The sequence below is a fragment of the Protomyctophum parallelum genome (assembly GCF_964188405.1).
Source record: "Protomyctophum parallelum genome assembly, chromosome: 14".
NCBI lineage: Eukaryota > Metazoa > Chordata > Actinopteri > Myctophiformes > Myctophidae > Protomyctophum > Protomyctophum parallelum.
Genome location: NC_139709.1, coordinates 35,325,418 through 35,348,727, shown reverse-complemented (window position 1 = coordinate 35,348,727; position 23,310 = coordinate 35,325,418). Strand labels below are relative to the sequence as shown.

General features: G+C 43.7%; 1 protein-coding gene across 1 annotated transcript in view; it reads left to right on the top strand.

The window, feature by feature from the left end:
• LOC310871279 (receptor-type tyrosine-protein phosphatase N2-like) overlaps positions 1–23,310 on the top strand; it is a gene marked incomplete at both ends in the record, with an annotated part of 183,112 nt that overhangs the window by 116,727 nt on the left and 43,075 nt on the right. Inside the window, 1 exon segment of the mRNA XM_083782764.1 lies at positions 19,598–19,810. Coding sequence (XP_083638890.1) covers positions 19,598–19,810 — 213 coding nt within the window.

Below are 23,310 nucleotides of genomic sequence, written 5' to 3'. Positions count from 1 at the left end.
CTCCTTTTGAACTCTCCTGTGACACGCCATGCACGAAGACGCTGTGGACGACAGGCTTCAAGGGGGGGTTAGGGTCACAGGAATCTGCAGTATGTGGCACTCGGACAATGGCCGTCATCGTTTGTGGCCTTCAGATCGGGGGGGGAACTGTCACCGTGGGTGGGGTTGGGGGGATGGAGGGTCCTGGAAAACCAGAGGAAAGCCTTGTTTTGTGTGTGCCCAGTGTTTGGACACACTTTGCAATGGTGCTAAGTAGCTATTATTTGAAAAGTTGAGTTACTAGATTACTTTGCAGAAGATTTGTATTATCATTATACATTAACCACTTAATTGTACACGCAGAGTAATAAAAAATAGCAGTCACAACTTATAATTACATAATGAGTACTTTACTTGTATGACATTGGTACTGATACATCTTGCCAATACTACTTAGTACTTTAGTACTTTCTCTCAAGTAAAATTTTGAATACAGGTACGTTAGTGACTATGTCTACAGTCAAATCAAATCCAATGTATTTGTATAGCACATGTAAAAAGAACTCTCATTGTACCAAAGTGCTTCACAGATCAGATTTACTTAATAAAAATAAAATAACTGAGCTCGCCATTAGGGACGTCAACACACCAGTTGTTGTTGTTTTTATGGGAGGGGGGGCTTTCTCGCCAGTATCCAAGCGATGGCCGATGGCGATGTGTCCCCCCACATGGCGTGGTGTGGCATGGTGTAGCGTTGGCGTCTTATCTGTGCCTGAGGCCACAGTGGAGGCTGTCTCTGTGAGTGTCAGCGGACATAAAGGAAAGCTGCACACATGTTCCACACGGTGACGGATGGCCTCCCGGCTCATTATGTCGGAGACTGTAAGTCTGCGGTTTAGTGTACGTTTGGACTTACAGTCTGAACCTACGTCAAAGGTGACAGCAGGGGTTGAGGCGTTGCACTGTGTTGTGGACTGTTTGAATTCGGGGTGCGACAGCTAATCAAACTATAATCGATTTAACCACTTCAACCCTCTATAGTCTCAGAGAACTGGACTCGAGAACTGTACTTTGACCACATTTAGCCAACGACACCAAATCTCTTATATTCATCCTTTTGTTTCTCAATTTAGTCTCACACATTTGTGTGTTGTCACTGGTGGTGCCAGCGAGGAGCCCCCACTAGGAGGACGTAGCACTTTCATCCTACTCCTCCCTGCCTCCCCCGTAGGAGTAAGTGCAGTGATATCACCCTCCCCGCACCCGGCTTCACTCCCTAATTGTGTTGTTATAGACGCTCGACAAAGCTCTATGCACCACGGTGGGTTCGAACCCCCTAGACTCTGTGGTGGTGGGCGGGCACTTTACCGCTGCGCCACCCGAGCGCCTTTGAAATTGTTCTTATAGGTGCAGTAATTGTACTTACAGTAGTTACTTTCCACCACTGGTAATGGCATGATATGTTTGGATGTGTGTGTTAAACTGTGTCAGGGATTATCTGTTACGTGATGCTATCATGTCCTGATAGCATCTGCTGGCTTTTACTGTGGAATGGAACAACATCACAACAGCACCAAGCTGGCACAGTAGATTGTACTCGCAGATAATGTACACGGGTGCGTGCGTGCGTGCGTGCGTGCGTGCGTGCGTGCGTGCGTGCGTGCGTGCGTGCGTGCGTGCGTGCGTGCGTGCGTGCGTGCGTGCGATGTGTGTGTACTCAAAAGAAGAAACAACTGCCAAATCAAAGCCTTTGTCACAGTAATGCAGTGAGCAAGCTATCCTGGCTGTAGGTTCTTCTGTAAGCGCAAGGCAGTAATGTCTACAAATCAGGCGTGGACATATAGTAGAAGCATAGACTGTAAAGAATATGGACAAAGCGTTCTCCAGGTCTGATATGGACGTAAGATGAAGCCTGTCAGTCCTTGAATTGTAAATCACCATCTTTCTAGATTCGTTTGGGCCCAGCTGGCCATTGGCTGGCCCAGACAACGAGGCGGGACTTCCCCCCTTCTTCTTCGTTGGTTTTTATTTTGACTCGAACGGGGGGTGGCTCCCGATCATAGACTGTAACGGTAGCCACGCCCCTCAGAACATACGCGACTTTATGGTCATTTTTTTAAATAAATGGGACCATAATTTACCAAAAAGAATATTAGGACATGAGAAATGAGACTTTAAACTAGTGACTGGAAGCAGAAAGTATTCATGACCATGTTTATTAAGGTAATACAGTCTAGGTGAAGTTGGGTCCAAATACATGGACCTCTATGGAGATATGGGTTTTTTTGGGCCCAATGACAGCGCCACAACAGGCCATTATATGAACTTTCAGGAAGTCCCGATTTCCTTAGTGGCTTCACAAAATATCTGTCTGACTGCCCTCCTGAGTAGAAGCAGTAGATGCAGTCTAAGGCTGGGTGAGGATGCGTTTTTTTTTTTTTTTGTGAAAGCGTGATTTGTAAAAGCTTGCACCTACACAAAAGACACATGGAGATAAGGGGTTTCTGCCCGACAGCACGCCGTATAGGTGTAGCAGTGGGACTCAGCCAAGCAGAATGAAGGAGCGGAACTATCCGTTTTAGCAGCTTGCTCATCACTGTGGTTTTAAGCCAGCAGGCTGAGACCGGACACAACGCCTGACCCCTCACCTCTGATCCCTCAACTTTGACCTCTGAGGGGTGCGATCGGGGTCACTGGCAAACAGTTGAAGCTGTTTTTCTTTTACACTCCAGTGAAAAGTGAAAGTTTCTGAAGAGAGGGACCTAAGAAAAATAAGGATTCTCTCTCTCTCTCTCTCTCTTTCTCCCTCTCTTTTTGGTAAGCCTGGACGTGTCTGTTGGGCATTGAGGACTGAAGCCCCCTCGAACAACACACACACACACACACACACACACACACACACACACACACACACACACACACACACACACACACACACACACACACTTCTCTGGCTGCCATGTCCAGCTGTCGCCAAGGAGACAAAGCCGAGTAGGGAGGAGGGGGAGTTGAATAGAAAGATAAACTGAAGACCCCCCCCTCCCCATAACACACACACACAGACGCACAAATGGACACACATACATGCACGCAGGCACGCACACACACACACACACACACACACTGACGCACGCATGGACGAAGTGTGTGTGCACACACACACACGGACGGACGAGCGCACACACACACACACACACACACACACACACACACACGGCCCACACTAGCATGCATAAAAGTAAAAGTACACATACCGTACTGTACCAAATCCATGAGTTACACCTCAAATGCACACACCTTATACCTTGTAGGCCTGCACACATTCAAGCACTCACGCACGCACGCACACGCACACACAGTTGCAGCTGTCTGGTCTATTGAGCTCTTCTTGATTCTGATAACTCATTAGTCCTGCTTGTTGATTGTGTGTGTGTGTGTGTGTGTGTGTGTGTATGTGTGTGTGTGTGTGTGTGTGTGTGTGTGTGTGTGTGCGTGCGTGCGTGCGTGTACACCAACGACACCAACCACCATGTACACCAACGACTGTGTGGTGTAGAAAATCAAAGGGCATTTTCTCTTCTTCTGCTGTTGACTCGATTTTCATGGAATGTTTCATTTCATGAAGAAAATGGAGGAACCGCTGACTCTCCTCTCCTCTCCTCTCCTCTCCTCTCCTCTCCTCTCCTCTCCTCTCCTCTCCACAAGCTTTTCACTGTCGGCAACATGTGGAGCGGTCTCCATAGCAACGCGGGGGGATGTGACATGTGCTGGAGACAGGGGAGGGGGGGTGCAGGGAGGGGGGGGGGGGGGGGTATAAGGAGGGGCTCCTCTCTCTCCTCTCCTCACCGTGGGAGCAGCTCCTGGCCGAGACAGAGGTGGTCGCGTTTCTTTACGCTCTCTCTCTCTCTCTCTCTCTCTCTCTCTGAGTCCGTCTCAGAGAAAAGGAAGGTATATAGAAGAAAAGGTGAAACTAGAACGTTTTCCGTGCATTTCTTTGCCGTCGTGTGGAGAGGCACAGGTTTCCTTCCGGGGCGAACACCGGCATTATTAATATAATTTTCTTTATATTCCTATTAGCATTTCAAAAGAAATAGCACACAGAGGAGCTGGAGAGGAGTCGGCAACTTTTTTCTTTTTTCCCCGGGTGTGTTTTCAATTTCCATGAGAAGGAGAGATGAGGAGAATTACAGGGAGAGGTGTTGGAATAGCAGACAGACTCACCGCGCATCTGGGTAGGCTGCCGCTCATTCTCACTCACTCTCTGAAGTGTGTGTGTGACTGTGTGTGTGTGTGTGTGTGTGTGTGTGTGTGTGTGTGTGTGTGTGTGTGTGTGTGTGTGTGTGTGTGTGTGTGTGTGTGTGTGAGAGACCAGACTGATCTGCAAATGTTCAGAGACATTGCAACATGAAACCGAATGCAGCCGCTTTGCAACCTCTCAGAGTTAGAGCACTATTGAGTATTTTATGTTGTATTTTTGATCATATTTGTTGTACTCTCACTTATAGATTTATCTACTCTCACTGCTCTACAGTGGTCTGAGAGGGCACAACATTGAACCAAAGGGTAAATGTTGTGCCAGTATACCCTATCGGAGTTAAATTAATATATTTGTTTTAATGGATTATATATATTATTTAATTTTACTTTATATTGTTATAACATTTGTGTAATATGTGTGGTAGAAATGATGACTCCATCATTGCTCTATTCGTATTCCTGTGATATTGTAATGTGCAGCCGCTGTTAGGGAGTAATTGCATGATGTATTCCGGAGTACTGTGCTTTGAAAATGTATATAATAGATATTTGTCTGAAGGTATCTTTTGAGGTGAGATATTTTGAAAATGAATACATCTTTGGGTGAATATATATATGGGTTTTATGATGTATTGTGAAAATTGATACATGGGTGAAAGTATAATATGCGGTGTCTTTTGAGGTGAGATAAATATTTGTGTGGACGTATGAACGTGGTTATTTTGAACATGGATGCACATAAATATTATGGGTGAAGATTTGGAGGTGATATATGGTGGACATGTAAATAAATGGGTGAAGATATTTGGTTAGTTTGGAGGTGATAAATAATGAACATGAATAGATGAATGGGTGAGTGTATACATTATAGGGTGTGCTTTGAGGTGAACGTTCATTGGGATTCGCGGAGCGCCGTGCGCTGTGAGATAAACCGGTGGTCTGATGTATGGGGACCTCCATGGGGTCTGATGTATGGGGACCTCCATGGGGTCTGATATATGGGGACCTCCACGGGGTCTGATGTATGGGGACCTCCACGGGGTCTGATGTATGGGGACCTCCACGGGGTCTGATGTATGGGGACCTCCATGGGGTCTGATGTATGGGGACCTCCACGGGGTCTGATGTATGGGGACCTCCACGGGGTCTGATGTATGGGGACCTCCACGGGGTCTGATGTATGGGGACCTCCACGGGGTCTGATGTATGGGGACCTCCATGGGGTCTGATGTATGGGGACCTCCACGGGGTCTGATGTATGGGGACCTCCACGGGGTCTGATGTATGGGGACCTCCATGAGGTCTGATGTATGGGGACCCCCATGGGGTCTGATGTATGGGGACCTCCACGGGGTCTGATGTATGGGGACCTCCACGGGGTCTGATGTATGGGGACCTCCATGGGGTCTGATGTATGGGGACCTCCACGGGGTCTGATGTATGGGGACCTCCACGGGGTCTGATGTATGGGGACCTCCACGGGGTCTGATGTATGGGGACCTCCATGGGGTCTGATGTATGGGGACCTCCACGGGGTCTGATGTATGGGGACCCCCACGGGGTCCTTGCGGGTTGGGGGTTCCCGGGGGTTCCAGTTATATAGCATCACAAATCCCATAATAAGCCTATAAACACTTCGCCATTTGAAAATATTATGGATTCACAAGCTCACGACACGTCACATCACAACGCGTTGTGATGTGAATTATTAATTATTTGAATTGTGTGTGTGTGTGTGTGTGTGTGTGTGTGTGTGTGTGTGTGTGTGTGTGTGTGTGTGTGTGTGTGTGTGTGTGTGTGTGTGTGTGTGTGTGTGTGTATCCCACAACTTCTTAGCTTGTAGATCTGTTATTTATTATTTTATGTTCGCCGCCAGAATTTGAACGTGCTAAGGTTGAATTAACACATACGTATGACACTGTATGACCCCGGTTAGCATCCATGGTATACGTTTCTGTCTTTTATAGATCTATCTAACCACTTGATCCCCAGCATCCATCCATATTCTGGGGGTAACATTAGCCGGAAATACCTATCTACAAGCTTGGCTATTAGATCGGCTCACAGATGTAAAATGGGATTTTTTTTTTCTTCGATTTGAAGTTTTGTTGATTTGTTGATGTTTGAACAATTTCGGTACAGATGCAACTCCGGTCCGAGTGGAAAAACTAATATAGTTTTTACTATTTAAACTATTTCAAGCCTGTTCAGTTACACATCATTGTCTCCAACACAAATAGTGTTTTTTTTAACTTTTCTACTTGCTCTGACCTTTGTTCAGGGACGGACACACACACACACACACACACACACACACACACACACACACGTGACTGTGTGTGTGTGTGTGTGTGTGTGTGTGTGTGTGTGTGTGTGTGTGTGTGTGTGTGTGTGTGTGTGTGTGTGTGTGTGTGTGTGTGTGTGTGTGTGTGTGTGTGTGTGTGTGTGTGTGTAAACCCAGATGCATTGTGTTCATATAGGACACCCCCCTCTAATCCCCCCTCCCACAACAACCTCAAATCCCCCCATTCAAATCCAAGCACAAATTAATTGACTCTCTCTCTCTCTCTCTCTCTCTCTCTCTCTCTCTCTCTCTCTCCAGTTTAAGCCTAAATCAAATTTATTGATTGTTCACGGTAACTTTACACCTCAGATTGCAGTCTGATGATACAATGTAGTTTTGCGTGTGTGTGTGTGCGTGCGTGCTTGCGTGTGTGTGTGCGTGCAATGTTACACTCCATTTGGTGTCTGTCTGTCTGTCTGTCTGTCTGTCTGTCTGTCTGTCTGTCTGTCTGTCTGTCTGTCTGTCTGTCTGTCTGTCTGTCTGTCTGTCTGTCTGTCTTTTAACTTGCTCCCAGGAGAACTCTCCTATCCCTAGTCAGTCAGTCAGTCTGTCTAGCGGCCCATGGCTGCACATGTCACATGCACACCGGTGGAGAGAGTGAACACATTTGCAAGTACAATCGTCTTCACGCAGCAGATGGACAATGGGACGGTGCAAGCAAGGGGAGGGGGTCTGTGGGGTTTTATAAACATATTAACAAGATTTTGTGACACAAAATAACTATTTTTTTCCTGGATTCCCTGAAATCCAGGAATGCAATACACCTGCCTCTCTCTCTCTCTCTCTCTCTCTCTCTCTCTCTCTCTCCCTAATAAGATCTACAAACTTCTGTACCTTTTCCCCAGGGTGGGTGCATGGGGGGAACAAGTGACTCGGGACAATCAAATGAAGTCATGCAGAGTCATTTGTCCGATGAGGCGTCCCCTCGCCGGCAGGTTTTCTTGCTGTGTAATCTGCTTTGCCGTGCTGAGCCGATATACGTGTATGCCAACGTATGGAGGGATTTCCATACTTGTATACGTAAAAGTGTCAATACTGCAATGTAGAATATACTCTGTTACAAGTAAAAGTCCGGGAATCGAAATGTATACTTTAACTGTCTGTCGTCGTCGTCGTCGTCGTCGTCGTCCCCCCCCCCCCCCCCCCCCCGAAATGAACGTAGTAGTAGTAGATCCATAAGTATGTGATCATAGATACGTGATCATACAGCAGATCCACAAGCGGTTGTTAGTTTTTGTTTTTGAATCCTGAAACCGTATTGGACATAATGAGGTTTCCACTCGACATACAGACACCTTTTAAAGTAGGTTTTATTATTAGTTCAGTTGTGAATCTGTGATATTCAAATTGAATGAACACATTAGACCCCGTCCCCAACCCCCCCCTTTAAAGATTTTCCTAATGTTCAAGCACATCAATAATAGTAGAATAGCAGATCTAAATGTTGTGAGCTTGTAAATCTGTTATTTCCCACTACAGTATATTTGAAATATAGCTGAAGTGGTTAATTCATACACTATATTTTTCCCCTTTTTGGAAATGTAATGGAGTCAAAAGTAGAATACATGTCTCTGAAGTGTATCCAAAAAATACATACTGTATACTAATTTAAAGTACAGATTCTAAAGACATGTAATAAAGAACCTATAGGCCTACTTACTGTATAAGTGCTGTAAGTAAATGTAAGAATGGTATGGTTCCACAAAGAACCCCCACCTACTAAAGAACAATATTATTTAGTCAATGGTTCTCTGTGTTACTTCTAGAGAACCTTTTTGTGGGAGGGTCAAATACATTTTAATGGTTATTTGAGGCACCTTTACTGTACGATTTAGAGGGTTCATTTCTAATTGGAAAAAAGTAATTCTGTAACAATGCAGTACCTCAGAATGCATGACCATTATGGGTTACAGCGCACGCACACATTGGCATATTGTCACTGTGGAAACCTTGTATATCCAAAACCTTTACTTTACAGGATAAAGGAAAATATTTTCCTGTGTATCAATGGATCCCATAAGCTGTTAATACTGAAACCCAGTGGTTCTCAGAGTGGGGGCCCTGGGGGGCATTGATTTACAGAAAAATATAACTCGTTAAAATATGGAGATACAAGGTTTCTACCCGACTGCAATGATCGGTTGTACCTTTTGTGTTTTTTCGCAAATGAATGCCCTACTTGAGAATACAGTGTCACACAAATTATTATTTATTATGAAGTATCAAAAGCTGTACTAAACGTGGCAGTAGTAGGTTTCCACCCGACAGACACGATAATGTACATGCACATTTCCACCTGCACATTTCCACATAAGTCTATGCCTCAGGCATACACACAGACACACACACGTACATACTGTACAAGTGTACATGCACACACACACACACACACACACACACACACACACACACACACACACACGCACTGCACCTATAACCAACTCAGTGACAAGTGCAACCTAACTTGATTAAGCAGGCGCGGTGGAAGCCACATTTGTTTGAATCAATAGACAGACACGCTTGACAGCTGTGATGAAGAGGTGTCGCACGCACGCATACACACACACACACACACACACAGGCATACCCAGACGCCGCTCCGGAAAAGCTCCCGCATCTGTCGCACAGAATATGACCGAGTCTTTACAGTTATGGCCTTGAATTATGGGGCCATTACTGTGTGTGTGTGTGTGTGTGTGTGTGTGTGTGTGTGTGTGTGTGTGTGTGTGTGTGTGTGTGTGTGTGTGTGTGTGTGTGTGTGTGTGTGTGTGTGTGTGTGTGTGTGTGTGTGTGTGTGTGTGTGTGTGTGTGTCTATCCAAGTGTATTTAATTTGACAACACAATGAAATGGCTCAGGAGCCCAAAGACAAATTAAATTATTTCATGAATTTCAACTTTTATTTACCTTTATTTTTCTTTGTTAAATTCATGCCCTACTATGTTTCACTTGTACGATGAAGTAGGGCCTACTTCATCGAACTCTTATCTCTCTTTTTTTTTTTAGAGATAAGAGGTTTCTGCCTGGCAACGCTTTCCTGAAAAGTACTATTGGACATATAAGGTTACCAGCCGAAAGTGACTGAATATATTTGGTGGAAGAATGATAGGCTCTCAAGGCGGAGTATATAGCGCTCAGCTTTGGTTTATGAGTGTTCCTTAACGACATGCAACGCACTGTCATCACCTGGAATGAGACCACGGTAGAGAAAAGGACTGTTCCATTTATGAAGCACTCGGGTTAGAAACCTCTTATCTCCATGTAAATTAACGCCCTGCTCGATCATACACCACTGTCACACAAGAGTAGCAATAATAGCAGATACACAAGCTCAAAATGTGTCATGTTGTTTATTATTATTATTATTATTATTATTTTCATTGTATTTTGAATCATGAAGAAAATAGTTTTCCATCAGAGACGAAAGGCTGTCAGGTAGAAACCTTGTATGTCCAAAATGGTTCAGGAAATAGGGAAAAAATGCCTTTTTGTTCCAGTGGCTCCACCGATTCACAAGGTCTTGCTTATACTTTTTGTTGAGTCTTATAAAAATACGGAGAGAAATAACCACTTTCACGTTCACAAATGTTCATAAGTAGCTATAAAGTAGCAGTCTACAAGCTCACGACTTTAACCGACACTCTTGTATAACGAAGTAGGTCATTCATGTACAAGAAAGAAAGAAAATAAATACATAAACATGTGCCCTGATTAACACCTTTATATCTACCTATGAATACTTTCAACTACTATATATATATATATATACTAGAATTACGCGGCCGCTCATCCCAGAGTTACGTTGCCGCGCACTATGGGAAGAAGGAAATTGTGGGAGTTGACTCCACATGTAGTAACGGATGGGTTATTAGTTATTATTATGTGTCCTTATTAGTGTAGTGTAGTGTAGTCAACACGTTATGGCTCATACACACTGCCCGGTATTTGCTCCGATTATGCTGTCGGGGAGCATCTTTGGCGCTGGCCGACAAAACCCCTGATCTGACGTTAAGCGGTGCCCAAAAGTTATAGTTCACAAAGGCTTTGCAGGTAGAGCACATGACATGCCCCTAAAAATATATATCATTTTAATATAAAAAACTATTTTTGCATCTGCCGCTTGAGATGACCTGAGATGACTTGATTGATTGACATAAAAAAGGGCATGTCAGCTCAAACACACAATGCAATAGTTGTTGTTGCGTACAATCATCAGTAGCAAAGTCAAATACCAAAAATAAAAACCCTACCATTTCCATTTTCCCCCCTCTATTTCCCATTCCATGTGCGTTTGTCTTATAGTTTCTCTGGCCTCTGTACTACTGACACCTACCGTCCATTAATTGTATTACACAGTGGGTGAAAAAAACACACCCCTTAAGACTAAACCCGACCAATCAGAGGTGTGGCAGCTGTGGCTTCCAGAGGTACCTTTGACATGACATTTTGTGTGTGTGTGTGTGTGTGTGTGTGTGTGTGTGTGTGTGTGTGTGTGTGTGTGTGTGTGTGTGTGTGTGTGTGTGTGTGTGTGTGTGTGTGTGTGTGTGTGTGTGTGTGTGTGTGTGTGTGTGTGTGTGTGTGTGTGTGTGTGTGTGTGTGTTTCGATGTGCAGGGCGTTGCTGAAAATGAGCACCTGTGCTCAGCTACTTCCCTGGGTAAAAAAAAAAAAAAAAGAAAGGTACCTTTCAAAACCTATAGAAGTCAGCCTGGTACAGACGAAGGGGACACCACTGTATGTAGCCTCAATTACATTTTGTAACTATTTTCTGCAATGGCATGATAGTTTTATTTGGTGGGTATATGAGCTGGTTGTTTTGAAAGTAGCTCTGAAGTAAAAAAAAGTGTGGGCAGCCCTGGTATAGATGAATATATATATATATGTATTAATTCCGTGGGTAAATCCCTGTAGGCTCCCCACATATTGGTAGCCTATATTAGCCCAATATTGGCGTTATGCATTTCACTTGAATAATGTTGCGTGCGCACGTGTGTGTGTGGAGAAAGACAGTTATTTAATGAAAGTGAAGATTATAACGTCCTGTATTGGTAGCCTATATTAGCCCAATATTGCCGTTACGCATTTCACTTGAATAATGTTGTGTGCGCACGTGTGCGTGCGGAGAAAGACAGTTATTTAATGAAACTCAAGATTATAACGTCCTGTCTCGCTGGCGCGGCGCCGCTGTGCTGTGAGAGAGAGAGGCGTGGCGAGAGAGAGAGAGAGAGATATCGTGGCTTCCAGGCGTGCGTGTGTGTGTGCAAGCCAGGCGTGCGTGTGTGTGCATGCGTGTGTACTCGGCAGTTGGCTGGCAGGCGAAAATAGCCAAAGCGTTCCGTGTAATCGTAATATGTAGGCACAAACAAACTACTGACAAAGTACAATGTTGATGTAACTAAGAGATTCGCTGAGAGAGCGATATTTTAAATACAGAGATTTAGAAGGAATAAGCTAAATCGTGAGGCTACAATTCCTCTCCCCTTCCTCGTTTCTCTTCTCCTGCGGGAGATCAGAATGAGATTATGAGAGCTAGTGTGGGCCTATTAGAAGACAGGGCAGTGTTGCCAGGTTCGCGAATTGCAAGCGAGTCGTAGTGTGTTGAATGGCATTTGAATGGCATTTGTGGGCTTGTGAATTAATTTTCTCACATGTAATTTGTGCTCACTTGCATAGACCTGGCAAATTTAGCGTGGTGAAAGGGCAACAGTGTTCCGGGGGTGTGGGTGCTTCGGGCGATAATGTTTGTAGTAAACAAATGCATTGCCGCCGTGAGTGTGGACAGGAGGCATCTTTGGTGGCACTGCAATGATCATTTCTTGGCGGGTGGTGTCGAGTGTTGGCGTTGGGCGTGATAGGAGGAGATAGGTCCCGGACACGGCGAAGGTAAGTGTGTGACGTCACTGCCGTGTGAGTGTGTGTGGGTGTAGTGTGTAAGATGGTGTTGTGGGTGTTGCAATAGCGACGTAGCTGTTGTGGCTTTGGGTTTCTTGCCATGTGTTGGGTACAAGTTCTCTAATATTATAATAGATATATTATATAATATATATATATATATATATATATATATATATATATATAATATATATATACAATATTATAATATTATAATATTATATTAACATTTCCCAAGAAATATTAAAGAAATTAGATTTACAGTAATGCGACACGTTGTGAGCTTGTATTGGTTATTTTAGCTATTTTAGAAACGGGGCTTAACAGGTTAAATCCCTCCTGAACACCAGGAGCTTTTTCTTTTTTCCACATAATAGTATGAATCCTTTTTTCCCCCCTTTTTTCTCTTGTTTCTTTTCTTTTCTTGTCTTTTCTTTCCCAGTGCTGTGTCCATTTGGTGTGGAGTGTATAAGCCTCACACAGAAAGCTTACCCCACGGTCCCTTTCAGGGAAGTGGTTGGACACAGTATAATACTCAAGTAGTCAAAAGTACAAATTAGAAAGTACCGGATCTTTTTTAAAACCAGTGCATTGATGTAATAGAATTGCAAACATTAGGGAAAAAAATAAAATGTGACACGTCAGTGTGTAGAACTCAGCTTTTTTTTAAATGGGGCATAAGTGGTTAATTCACAATATAAAAAATAACAGAGACAGTTATAGTGCAGAAGAGTGCCTCCATCAAAGGCAGAACAGAAAGTTACTCGAGTAAAAATATTTAGTTACTGTCCACCATTGTGCATAAGCTTCTTCACATAGAAAGCTAACCAACGGTTCCTTTCAAGACTAGCGTTACATTAGCAATGCAGCCCTCTCTCTCTCTCTCTCTCTTCCCGCCTTTTTTTACTGTACGAGCCTTACAGCTCCCACAATGCATCTGCAATGCCGTTGTGTGGCCTTTTGTGGCGCTGGGGCCATTTCTGTCGACCCATTCCTTCAATTCTAATGCTTTCCTTTCATTGCAAGGTGCTGAATACACTACAGCGTGATGAATGAAAATCATAGTGTGTGTGTGTGTGTGTGTGTGTGTGTGTGTGTGTGTGTGTGTGTGTGTGTGTGTGTGTGTGTGTGTGTGTGTGTGTGTGTTGCATGTGAGTGTGCGTCCGTGTGCGTGTGTGGAGGGAAGGTTGTCTAGTGCTAAGAGGGGTTACAGTTATAGCTCACAACGTGTCGATGTGAACAGGGCATCAATTCACGAAAAAAGTAATCATTAAAAGTTGAAATATGGAGATATACAAGGTTTCTGCACGACAGCAACAATATGCAGGTGTGTGCTGCACAGTATTGAAACCTCACTAGCATGTGGTACAGCATATCGTGTTACCAGACTGTTGCCTCCGCGATTTCCAAACGCTTCATCATACAGTCTGCTGTCTGGGCCAACGGAAAAGGTCTCATGAGTATCCGGATACAGCAGAAGTGGAGCCTCCTCGCCACTTCCGTTTCGTCTTTACAGTCGCGCATATTTATCCTAATATAAATAGAAGAAAACATCTAAGGCTATAGCTTGTTGCTTAGCAGAAAAGGAAATAAAAAAATATATTTTCGTGAACGGAAATGGCAGCTTAATTCCGTTACTCAGCTCGGGACCTTCCCATAGATCCGAAGTCCCGTTAGTCCGAACATGCACTGCTCCCGTGCTTGCGGTTAGGTTTAGGTTTGCTCCCGTGCTTGCGGTTAGGTTTAGGTTAGGGTTAGAGATAGGGATAGTAATTTCGGAACAATGAACCTTCTGACTAATGACATGGCACCACTCAGCTCATGGGGTCTATAGTCCCAGACTTCGGAGATTGTGGAATAGTTGTCTGGCTACGCGAGACTATACAGCATATGAAGTTGAGTTCTACTTCCTGTCGGCTGGAGGTGCACTTCCTGTTGGGTGGAGCTGCATGGAATTAATCACAGCTGTGGTCCTTGTCATGGAGGTGTGATTTGCAATGCATTGTGACAGTTTGTGTGCTGCTGACAGAATAGACTGGTCTTTAGGGGCCGAACAAACAATGGGCTGTAAAGACATCTATGTGCTGACGAGGTGACTAGGTGACCACCGAAAGTTGTGAGACCACTCAGATTGATGTTGGTTTTGTAGATATCACCTCACCTATAAGAACAAGGTTCGATCGGTGGATGGGCTCTATTCAGAGATTGTGGAATAGTGTCTGTCTTGAGAAACTAACCTACATCCGGCCCAGCAGGAAGTACTCCTCTTCCTAACAGGAAGTAAACATCCACCCAACAGGAAGTACACCTCTTCCTAACAGGAAGTAAACCTCCACCCAACAGGAAGTACACAAGCCCCCAGCAAGGCTGGCCAGTGTTGAAGCTGCGAGACGTTGTGGTGAAAGGTGGAACTGCAGGCGGGTCCCTGCATTTATGACGAGGAAACCCCGTGTAGCTGGGGTTTAACATTGAGCGCTCGTTTGCACTTCCGCATTTGAACACCAAAATTTGGTGGTTAAATGCGGAAGTAGAGCGTTCTTCCGGGTGCTTCAAAGCGCAACTGAGCAACTTACCTGGACCTAAAGGGTGCTACATGCTACCATCCACCAATCGAACATTGTGCTTATAGGTGACGTCAATCTGAGCAGTCAACTAACAATTGCCTCAAGAACAGATATACAATTAGCCTAGTGCAATATCACTTGTATGCCAAACTCTCATTTAGCTATAACCAGATGAAACACTTTTAAACCCATGTTTGTGTAAATGTAATTAACATTGTGGAAACACAAACATTGAAGACAAAAGTGTGTAAACACAAACATTGAAGACAAAAGTGAGGACACAAATTGTGATTGGCCAGAATGAGATGATGTATGATGATAATTTTACCCGGGTGTGATTTTTTTTTTCAGTTCATTTTAGTTTGTAGTTACTGCACTGTAGTTACCAAACAAACACCTTGGTGGGGCGAGGTCAGATGATCTCCATCTGATTGTATTCCCGTGGGCATCACTCACTCTAGAAGCAGTGAGACAGGTACAGTTACAGTACATGAGCACTGTTCCTTTGAGTTATGCTACAGGGTGCAGTATCATCGATGATGGAGAGGGCCACTATATTTCCACACTCACTCCAAGGCGCCACATTGCATACTGATGGGAAATAATTGGAGTAAAAATGTTAGTAAATTTCAAATGCATTTAGTTATAGGCCTGCTTATGTTAACTTTATGAACCTGAATACAAATACATTGGACATAAAAAAGAATGCAATTTTAATACTAGTCATTAAACTACTAAAGGAGACTGAACACTGAAGTAATTAAAGCGGGTACAAATATCAGTATTCTGATATTGGGCCACCAGTTCCTCATCTATATAGGACATACATGGGCAACTGGTGGCCCGGGGGCCACATGCTGCCCCCACCTTAATGTGGCCCTCAGGTTAATATCAGAATACTGATATATTATTGATTTCAGCTGTTACAGTTTCAAACATAATAATAATTCTAAATTAGTATAGCTTAACCCATTCTGAACGGGCACCCATTTTGGTGTCAGCATCATGTTATGCTTTAGCTATTGAAAAATAGCAGATCTACAAGCTCATATCGCGCCACCGAGTGGCGCGATACGAGCTTGTAGGTCTGCTATTTTTGAAAAATCGAAGAGCGACTGACATTTCTAGAATCTGATCTCAGGTCAGAATGGGTTAATCAGACCAGTGTGTGTCCAGCGGAAACCTCGTATGAATCTGATCTCGGGTCAGAATGGGTTAATGAGTAGTATTCAAATGTTGTCTTTTTTATGTTCAATGTATTTGTATTTAGTTCATAAAGTTTTCATTTCATTTGAAAGGCATTTGTAATTAAATAAAAATATAACTTTTCAGGATTCCAATTAAAAAATAGTAGCAAAAGATTTTTCCGAATTTCAATTAAAATATAGCAAAATAGCTGATCTAGAAGCTCAGCGTTTTGAGCTTGTAGATCGGCTATTTTTGCTATACGACAGTAATATGCAATGTGGCCCTCTGGAGTGAGTGTGGAAACATAGTGGCCCTCGCCATCGTCAAAGTTGCCCACCCCTGGTATAGGAGGAGAGGAGCACTATGTTGTGTTGGTTCCGTGAGTCAAGGAGTTAATGGCAAGCCGTGGTAGACGGAATCATTTACCACGTGAATAAAATAACGAGTGCTCCCTTCAAGGACTGACTTACTGTCTATTCAAGTGATCACAAACCATCCCAGGGATGAACATTATCATGTCCTGTAGATTCTCAAAGTGAGGTCCAGGGATCCCCAAGGGTCCTTGAGGGGGTTATGGTAGGTCACCAGCTAAATAAATGATAGTTGGGAACCAAATGGACCTTTACAGGTCTGTAACTCTGAGAGTGTGCAGATGTAACCAACACTATGGACCTTTACAGGTCTGTAACTCTGAGAGTGTGCAGATGTAACCAACACTACAACAGTATAAATCAGACATGATTCCAGAGACAGACGCGTGGGTCCTGCTGAGAAGCAGGATGTTTCTAGATAGTACGAGCAGCCTTTGAAATCAGGGTCATGCGAGTTAAAATTAATATTACAACAGCACATAATCAGTAGCTCTGCCAGGCGTTTATATAATGCTGCACCCGGAGAAATTTGTTGGATTACTTTTTTTCCTCTAGTGCTGCAAAAATGCCACGCACAAAAAAGAGAACACCACCTACTTAATTATTACCATCTTCAGACTACATTTATTTATTTATTTTGCCATTGATTTCCTTTGATAATTCTTTGCGGAGGGGGGGCGTGTAGGAGGCTTAATTGTGTGTCGGGGTGCCACCGCAATTTAGAGCCTATTTTCCTCCCCCTCCCGATGCTGCCCGGCTTTGCATTGTTGTCAGGATCATTATGGAGTGTGTAATAATGGGGAATTATGGGGCCTATTGTCAACTGGCGGTGGTCAGGTTAAAAATAAAGAAAGAAAGATGCCACGGAGCCATTATCTTGAGCTCGCTGGGCTCTGAAATGAACTCGGTGGCAGTGTGCGCCGCGCACTTGTAATGAATAGAGCTCTGAAAATGAACTTCCCCTGGATTAGATGGACTGTGGTGGAATAAGTATACCTGATTAATTTTCATTAAGTAGACGTAGCTATTACACAATGTAGATATACACTTCAAATGTATTGGCATCAAGATATACGTAGAGCATCAAAGTAAAAGTACTGATATTTTTCAAATGTTTTTTAAACTAATAACTATTTTCCAGTGTGTGTGCCATGTTTGGCGTGAATCGGAGCAATGGTGTGCTTTGCAGGTCGGCATGTTACATCTGTGACGACTCGAGTGACAACCACCATCCACCCAACCTTTGGGTTATTATTACAGGATTACAAAACAAAAACATACATTAACTACTTTAAGGTGTTTGCGAAAATCGACCTCACTTTATGTCAATCATTTTTCTGAATACAGTGGGGTCTAGTGGGGTGTTGGTGACAGGCTGACACTGACAGCTAGTGATAGCGTACTACTTTCGGATCCACAAAACGCAGTGAAAAAACACACCAGTGTGCAACCACTCACAGCTTGTAAATATACCATTAAAAAGTAAAGTAAATCTGTGAATTGGGACGTTCTGCATAATGACTATTTTTTACTTTTGGTACTGTTGTGTTGCGTTCGCATGGGCAGATGCAAAGACACAAACATCACAAGCGTGGAGCAGCTACATGCATCATTGCGCCTTTGCATCGTCATGTCGCTGGCTTCCATTAACAATGAATGGTAGACTGTATCTTTGCGTCTGCCCATGTGAACGCACCATAAGTATATTTTAATACCAATGTAAGTCACATTTTACTTTGACTTGTAACAGAGTATTTTTATATACCGTAGTTGTATGGTTACAAAAAGGTTAAAAACTAAATCTGACTGCTTCTCCTAACCACTGGAAACAGCTTTGCTAAACGAGGACTTTTATGCATGCTAAATACTGGCGGGGCACAGATGGCAGAACAAGTGCCTGTGATTATTATGCTTTTTAGTGCTGGCAGTGACATGCATATTTATGTTCAGAGAAAAAAATGTATAAAAGAATTGGGCCATGTGATTCATATCTTCTAATCTATAGTAATCTAGATTTGGAAGCTATAAACATCTTCGTATCTGTGTAAACAGCTACGTTGTTGTTAAGTACAGAACGGGCTGGTCTGCTGGTTAAAATGGTTTTATGGAAGTGGAGATGTAAGACAAATGCCGATGATGGCACGATACAGACATTGAATGGTCCAGGTCGCTCATTCTCGGCCTGGAGCGACTGTTTTTATATTTGGGCCAAATTCACAGGCTGGTGGTCACTGTCGGCTTGAGGATTATGGGGTTGTAATTGTAAGGCATTATTGGCAGTCCATCTATTTGGAGGAGAAGGTGCTTTCTGTTAACCTGGCTTCTTGGCCAAACTCATATCACACAGGGTAGCTTTCTGTACCCATGATTTTCCGGTGTTGGTAATATGGCAGAATGAAGTGTGTGTGTGTGTGTGTGTGTGTGTGTGTGTGTGTGTGTGTGTGTGTGTGTGTGTGTGTGTGTGTGTGTGTGTGTGTGTGTGTGTGTGTGTGTGTGTGTGTGTGTGTGTGTGTGTGTGTGTGTGTGTGTGTGTGTGTGTGTGTGTGTGTGTGTGTGTGTGCGCGCACTCACCTGTGTGTCAATGTGCGTATAAGTGGTGTGCTGTATACCATCCTGTTTGTATACTACATTTGTCCAGTTAGGTGCAGCTTAGTTAAAAAAAGACCTCCAATAAATTGGATTGGATTAATAAACTATTTTTTGTGCCCGGATCTCCCCTTTTTTGAAGCTGATGTTTTGTCCCGACTGATCCAGGATCACCTTTTTACTATTTTAAAAGTATTGACTTATACGTCTCCGGTGAGCACCTGGTTGTATCTTTGTCAGGTGCAGCTTAGTGTTGACATTCTGCGCATGCACGCACGCACACAAAGCGACTTGTAGAAGACCAACCTGTAAGAGTTGCAATTGCAACACCAATACATCTGTCTCGACCTCCATTTGGCATCCGTTCTTATGTTCTTCCCCCCCATTTCTAACCATTGCTCCTCCTGTCTCGACCACCAGGGGAGCCAAATCAAGCAGATCCCGAGCAAGTACAGCCAGGCGGAGTCCAGGAAGTTCCTGGTGCTGACGGTGGTGTCCATCCTGTGCATCGTGGCCGTGCTGCTGGCCTCCACCGTGGTCTACTGCCTGCGCCACCGCTCCCACCACAAGATCAAGGAGAAGCTCAGCAACCTGGGCACAGAGACGGCCGGCGATGCCACCGCCACCTATCAGGTAGGATATACAGTAGGACCCCATTGTGCCTCTGCTCCATTGGTGTTTGTTAACCCATTGAGACCTGAGACCACATTCTAGAAAATGTCTTCTAAGTCATGACAGTTTTCTCAGAGACGTATCAGTGGTGCACTGGTGCTCAAACCGTTTCAAGGAGCCCCCAAATTATCTGTATTTTGGCGGCGGATATCCATCTGAAAATAATGTTGTTCCCGGGACCCCCCCAGAAGCAAATAGGCCTATTTGAGTTAAACAAATACTGTACACTTTTTTGAAAGAAAATTCAATCCTTATATAACAATAATACCTGATGATCATATTTTAAGGTGGAAAAAAACAAGCAAAAAACACTTATTTTGCTTGTGTTTTAATTGCAGCTAGTCCCTATATTCTGTGTTACCACCCCAAGCTATTACCCCTCCACTCCTGTTTGCTGTAATTATCCTTCAGCTGGAATAGAGGCCTGTGAAATTTAATTCCCACAATCCAATATGAAGTGGCTTTTTAAGCACGATATTAGATTGAGATTTCTCTCTCCTCTCTCTCTCTCTCTCTCTCTCTCTCTCTCTCTCTCTCTCTCTCTCTCTCTCTCTTCTCTCTCTGTGTCTCTCTCCTCTCTCTCTCTCTCTCTCTCTCTCTCTCTCTCTCTCTCTCTCTCTCTCTCTCTCTCTCTCTCTCTCTCTCTCTCCTCTCTCTCTCTCTCTGACCTTTGCATGCATGCTAAAGAGAGTGGTCTTGTGAACATTGATTCAGGGACCCCAGTTATAGCTTTCATTTCAATAGTCTGCCGGGCTGATGCTGTTTATATTAACATGTGAATGTTGTTATATTACATTCTGCGTTCAGATTTTCCCTTATGATTTCAAATAGTAAATGCCATGATCAAAGAATATTCATAGGAACCACTTACGGGGTAAGGTGTATGCAACACATAAGTAGTACGACTTGAAGCTGTTTATAATCCAGTCAGTCAGTGACATCACTGACGAGTCCTTGGTGTCTTCATGCGACCAAGTCAAGTCGACCAAGTCGCCTTGGCTTATTTTTTTTCCCCTTCATGGGCCCACACGGCATCTGTTGCACCGTTGATTAGATAACTATGAGATTGTCATAATTTGAACTTGACACAACATGAAAAGTGACAGACAGACAGACAGACAGACAGACAGACAGACAGACAGACAGACAGACAGACAGACAGACCTCGTATCCTCATCTTTCAAACATGCATGTTTTCTTTTTTCGTAAATCAATGTCCTACTTCATCACTAGAGAGTCCACAAAAGTAGTGACAATAACTGGTCTACAAGCTCACAACCTGTCACAATGCGCTGTGAGCTTGTAGATCACAATTTTATGTATTTACAATAATAAAAAGGAACCGTTTTGGACATATACAAGGTTTCCATCTGACAGTGACGATCTTATTGCCTTGGGTGCAGAGACGCGGCCAAGCACAAATCTCCATTAAAGTTTAATCTGGACTGTGAATAGACAGAATAATTGGTAGGAGGATATAAGAATGAGGGCAGCGGGGGTTAGAAACATATGTGGTTCCAATCTATGTGGTGCTTTAACAACAATAATAATCCCTTAAAGTGGATTCTGTGTTTAACAAGTAGCCTGTGAAGAGAGGCCAGAATCAGCTTTATTATCACATGCTGTTGGTCTGCTGTCACTGCTCTGTGCTCATCTCTACACTAGTGTCTATGACTCTATGCAGCATCCACCTGTGGGCTCAGGTTCTATACAGTTCCACAAACCAATCTTCCGCCGTAGTCTGAAAACCCACCTCTTCAGACTCCACGCCTCGTGACACATCACGCCTCGCGACACGCTCCGAATGTGGCCGTCTCCATATAAAGATGACAACACTGATCTCATCAAACCCTGGATAGCCATACATGGAGAAGACTTGATCTTCACATAGATCTGCATATATGTAGCCGGCCAGCCAACTCTACATCTGACCTCAAACCTTTAGATCTCCATATATGGAGCTGACCTGTTCTGACATTCCATATGTTGATTCCTCCCCACCGTCCTTCCTCTCAATGTCTCCCTTTTGACTGATGAAAAGGAAGGATGTCCGCACACTGTTTCACTGCTCCCAGGGAAATGTATTTATTGGTGGTACAACGTTTCGACCCTTGTGGGAAGACCCACACGGATCGAAACGTTATACCACCAATAAAGAAATGTCCCTGGGAGCAGTGAAACGGTGTATATTTTATGTATATTTTTGACCACCACCTGTAGAATTTCTGGAGATGTACGTGCTTCCTGTTGGATCCTATCCCTTTTGACTGATACCTGTCCATTCATACTCTATAGACGGGCCCCAGCCCCAAAGTTATTAGTGCAGCCGCACCCGGCAGCCGAGTCGAGTTCTCATAGGCCTGAAAAATGAAGGCGCGGCCCTACCTGGGCCCTCATCAAACCCTGTACACTCAAGACACTTCCCCCGCTGCCACCGATAGATAACCTGTTCTGACATTCCATATGTTGATCTGACCTCATCAAACCCTGTACACTCAAGACACGCTCCATATAAGGCCAGTACAGAATTCATTCCATAATGTTCTGAACTTTGGCAACTGTTATGCCAAAGCGCCAGCGCTCGCCCCAGCAGTCTGCTGTCACCCAGGGGGATGCAGCGTGCACGCGACCTGGCCCTTTAGGCGAGATCAGGGTGTAATACTGGTAGCTTCACTGTACAGATAATCTACTGTTAGACAGATATTAGGTTCTTACAGTAGCTTGCTTATGATTCTTGATGACTATTTCTATGTATTTTATGTAATACCTTGTGTTATTCTTGCTTACTGTAAATTGCTCTGCTAAAGGCCTATATTTAATTTATTGTAAATTCAAGCCACTTTCACCCCTGAAAGACATATTGTCTTCATTGTATATGTCTTCAGAATGAAGACATCTTGTCTTCATTGTATATGTCTTCAGAATGAAGACATCTTGTCTTCATTGTATATGTCTTCAGAATGAAGACATCTTGTCTTCATTGTATATGTCTTCAGAATGAAGACATCTTGTCTTCATTGTATATGTCTTCAGAATGAAGACATCTTGTCTTCATTGTATATGTCTTCAGAATGAAGACATCTTGTCTTCATTGTATATGTCTTCAGAATGAAGACATCTTGTCTTCATTGTGCCATATGTCTTCAGAATGAAGACATCTTGTCTTCATTGTGCCATATGTCTTCAGAATGAAGACATCTTGTCTTCATTGTGCCATATGTCTTCATTGTGCCATATGTCTTCATTGTGCCATATGTCTTCATTGTGCCATATGTCTTCAGAATGAAGACATCTTGTCTTCATTGTGGCCATATGTCTTCATTGTGCCATATGTCTTCATTGTGCCATATGTCTTCATTGTGCCATATGTCTTCATTGTGCCATATGTCTTCCGGGCAACAGGAGGACTTCTATCACCTTTATAATGTGTGTTGCTTCACTCTCTAAACTCATCCCACCTT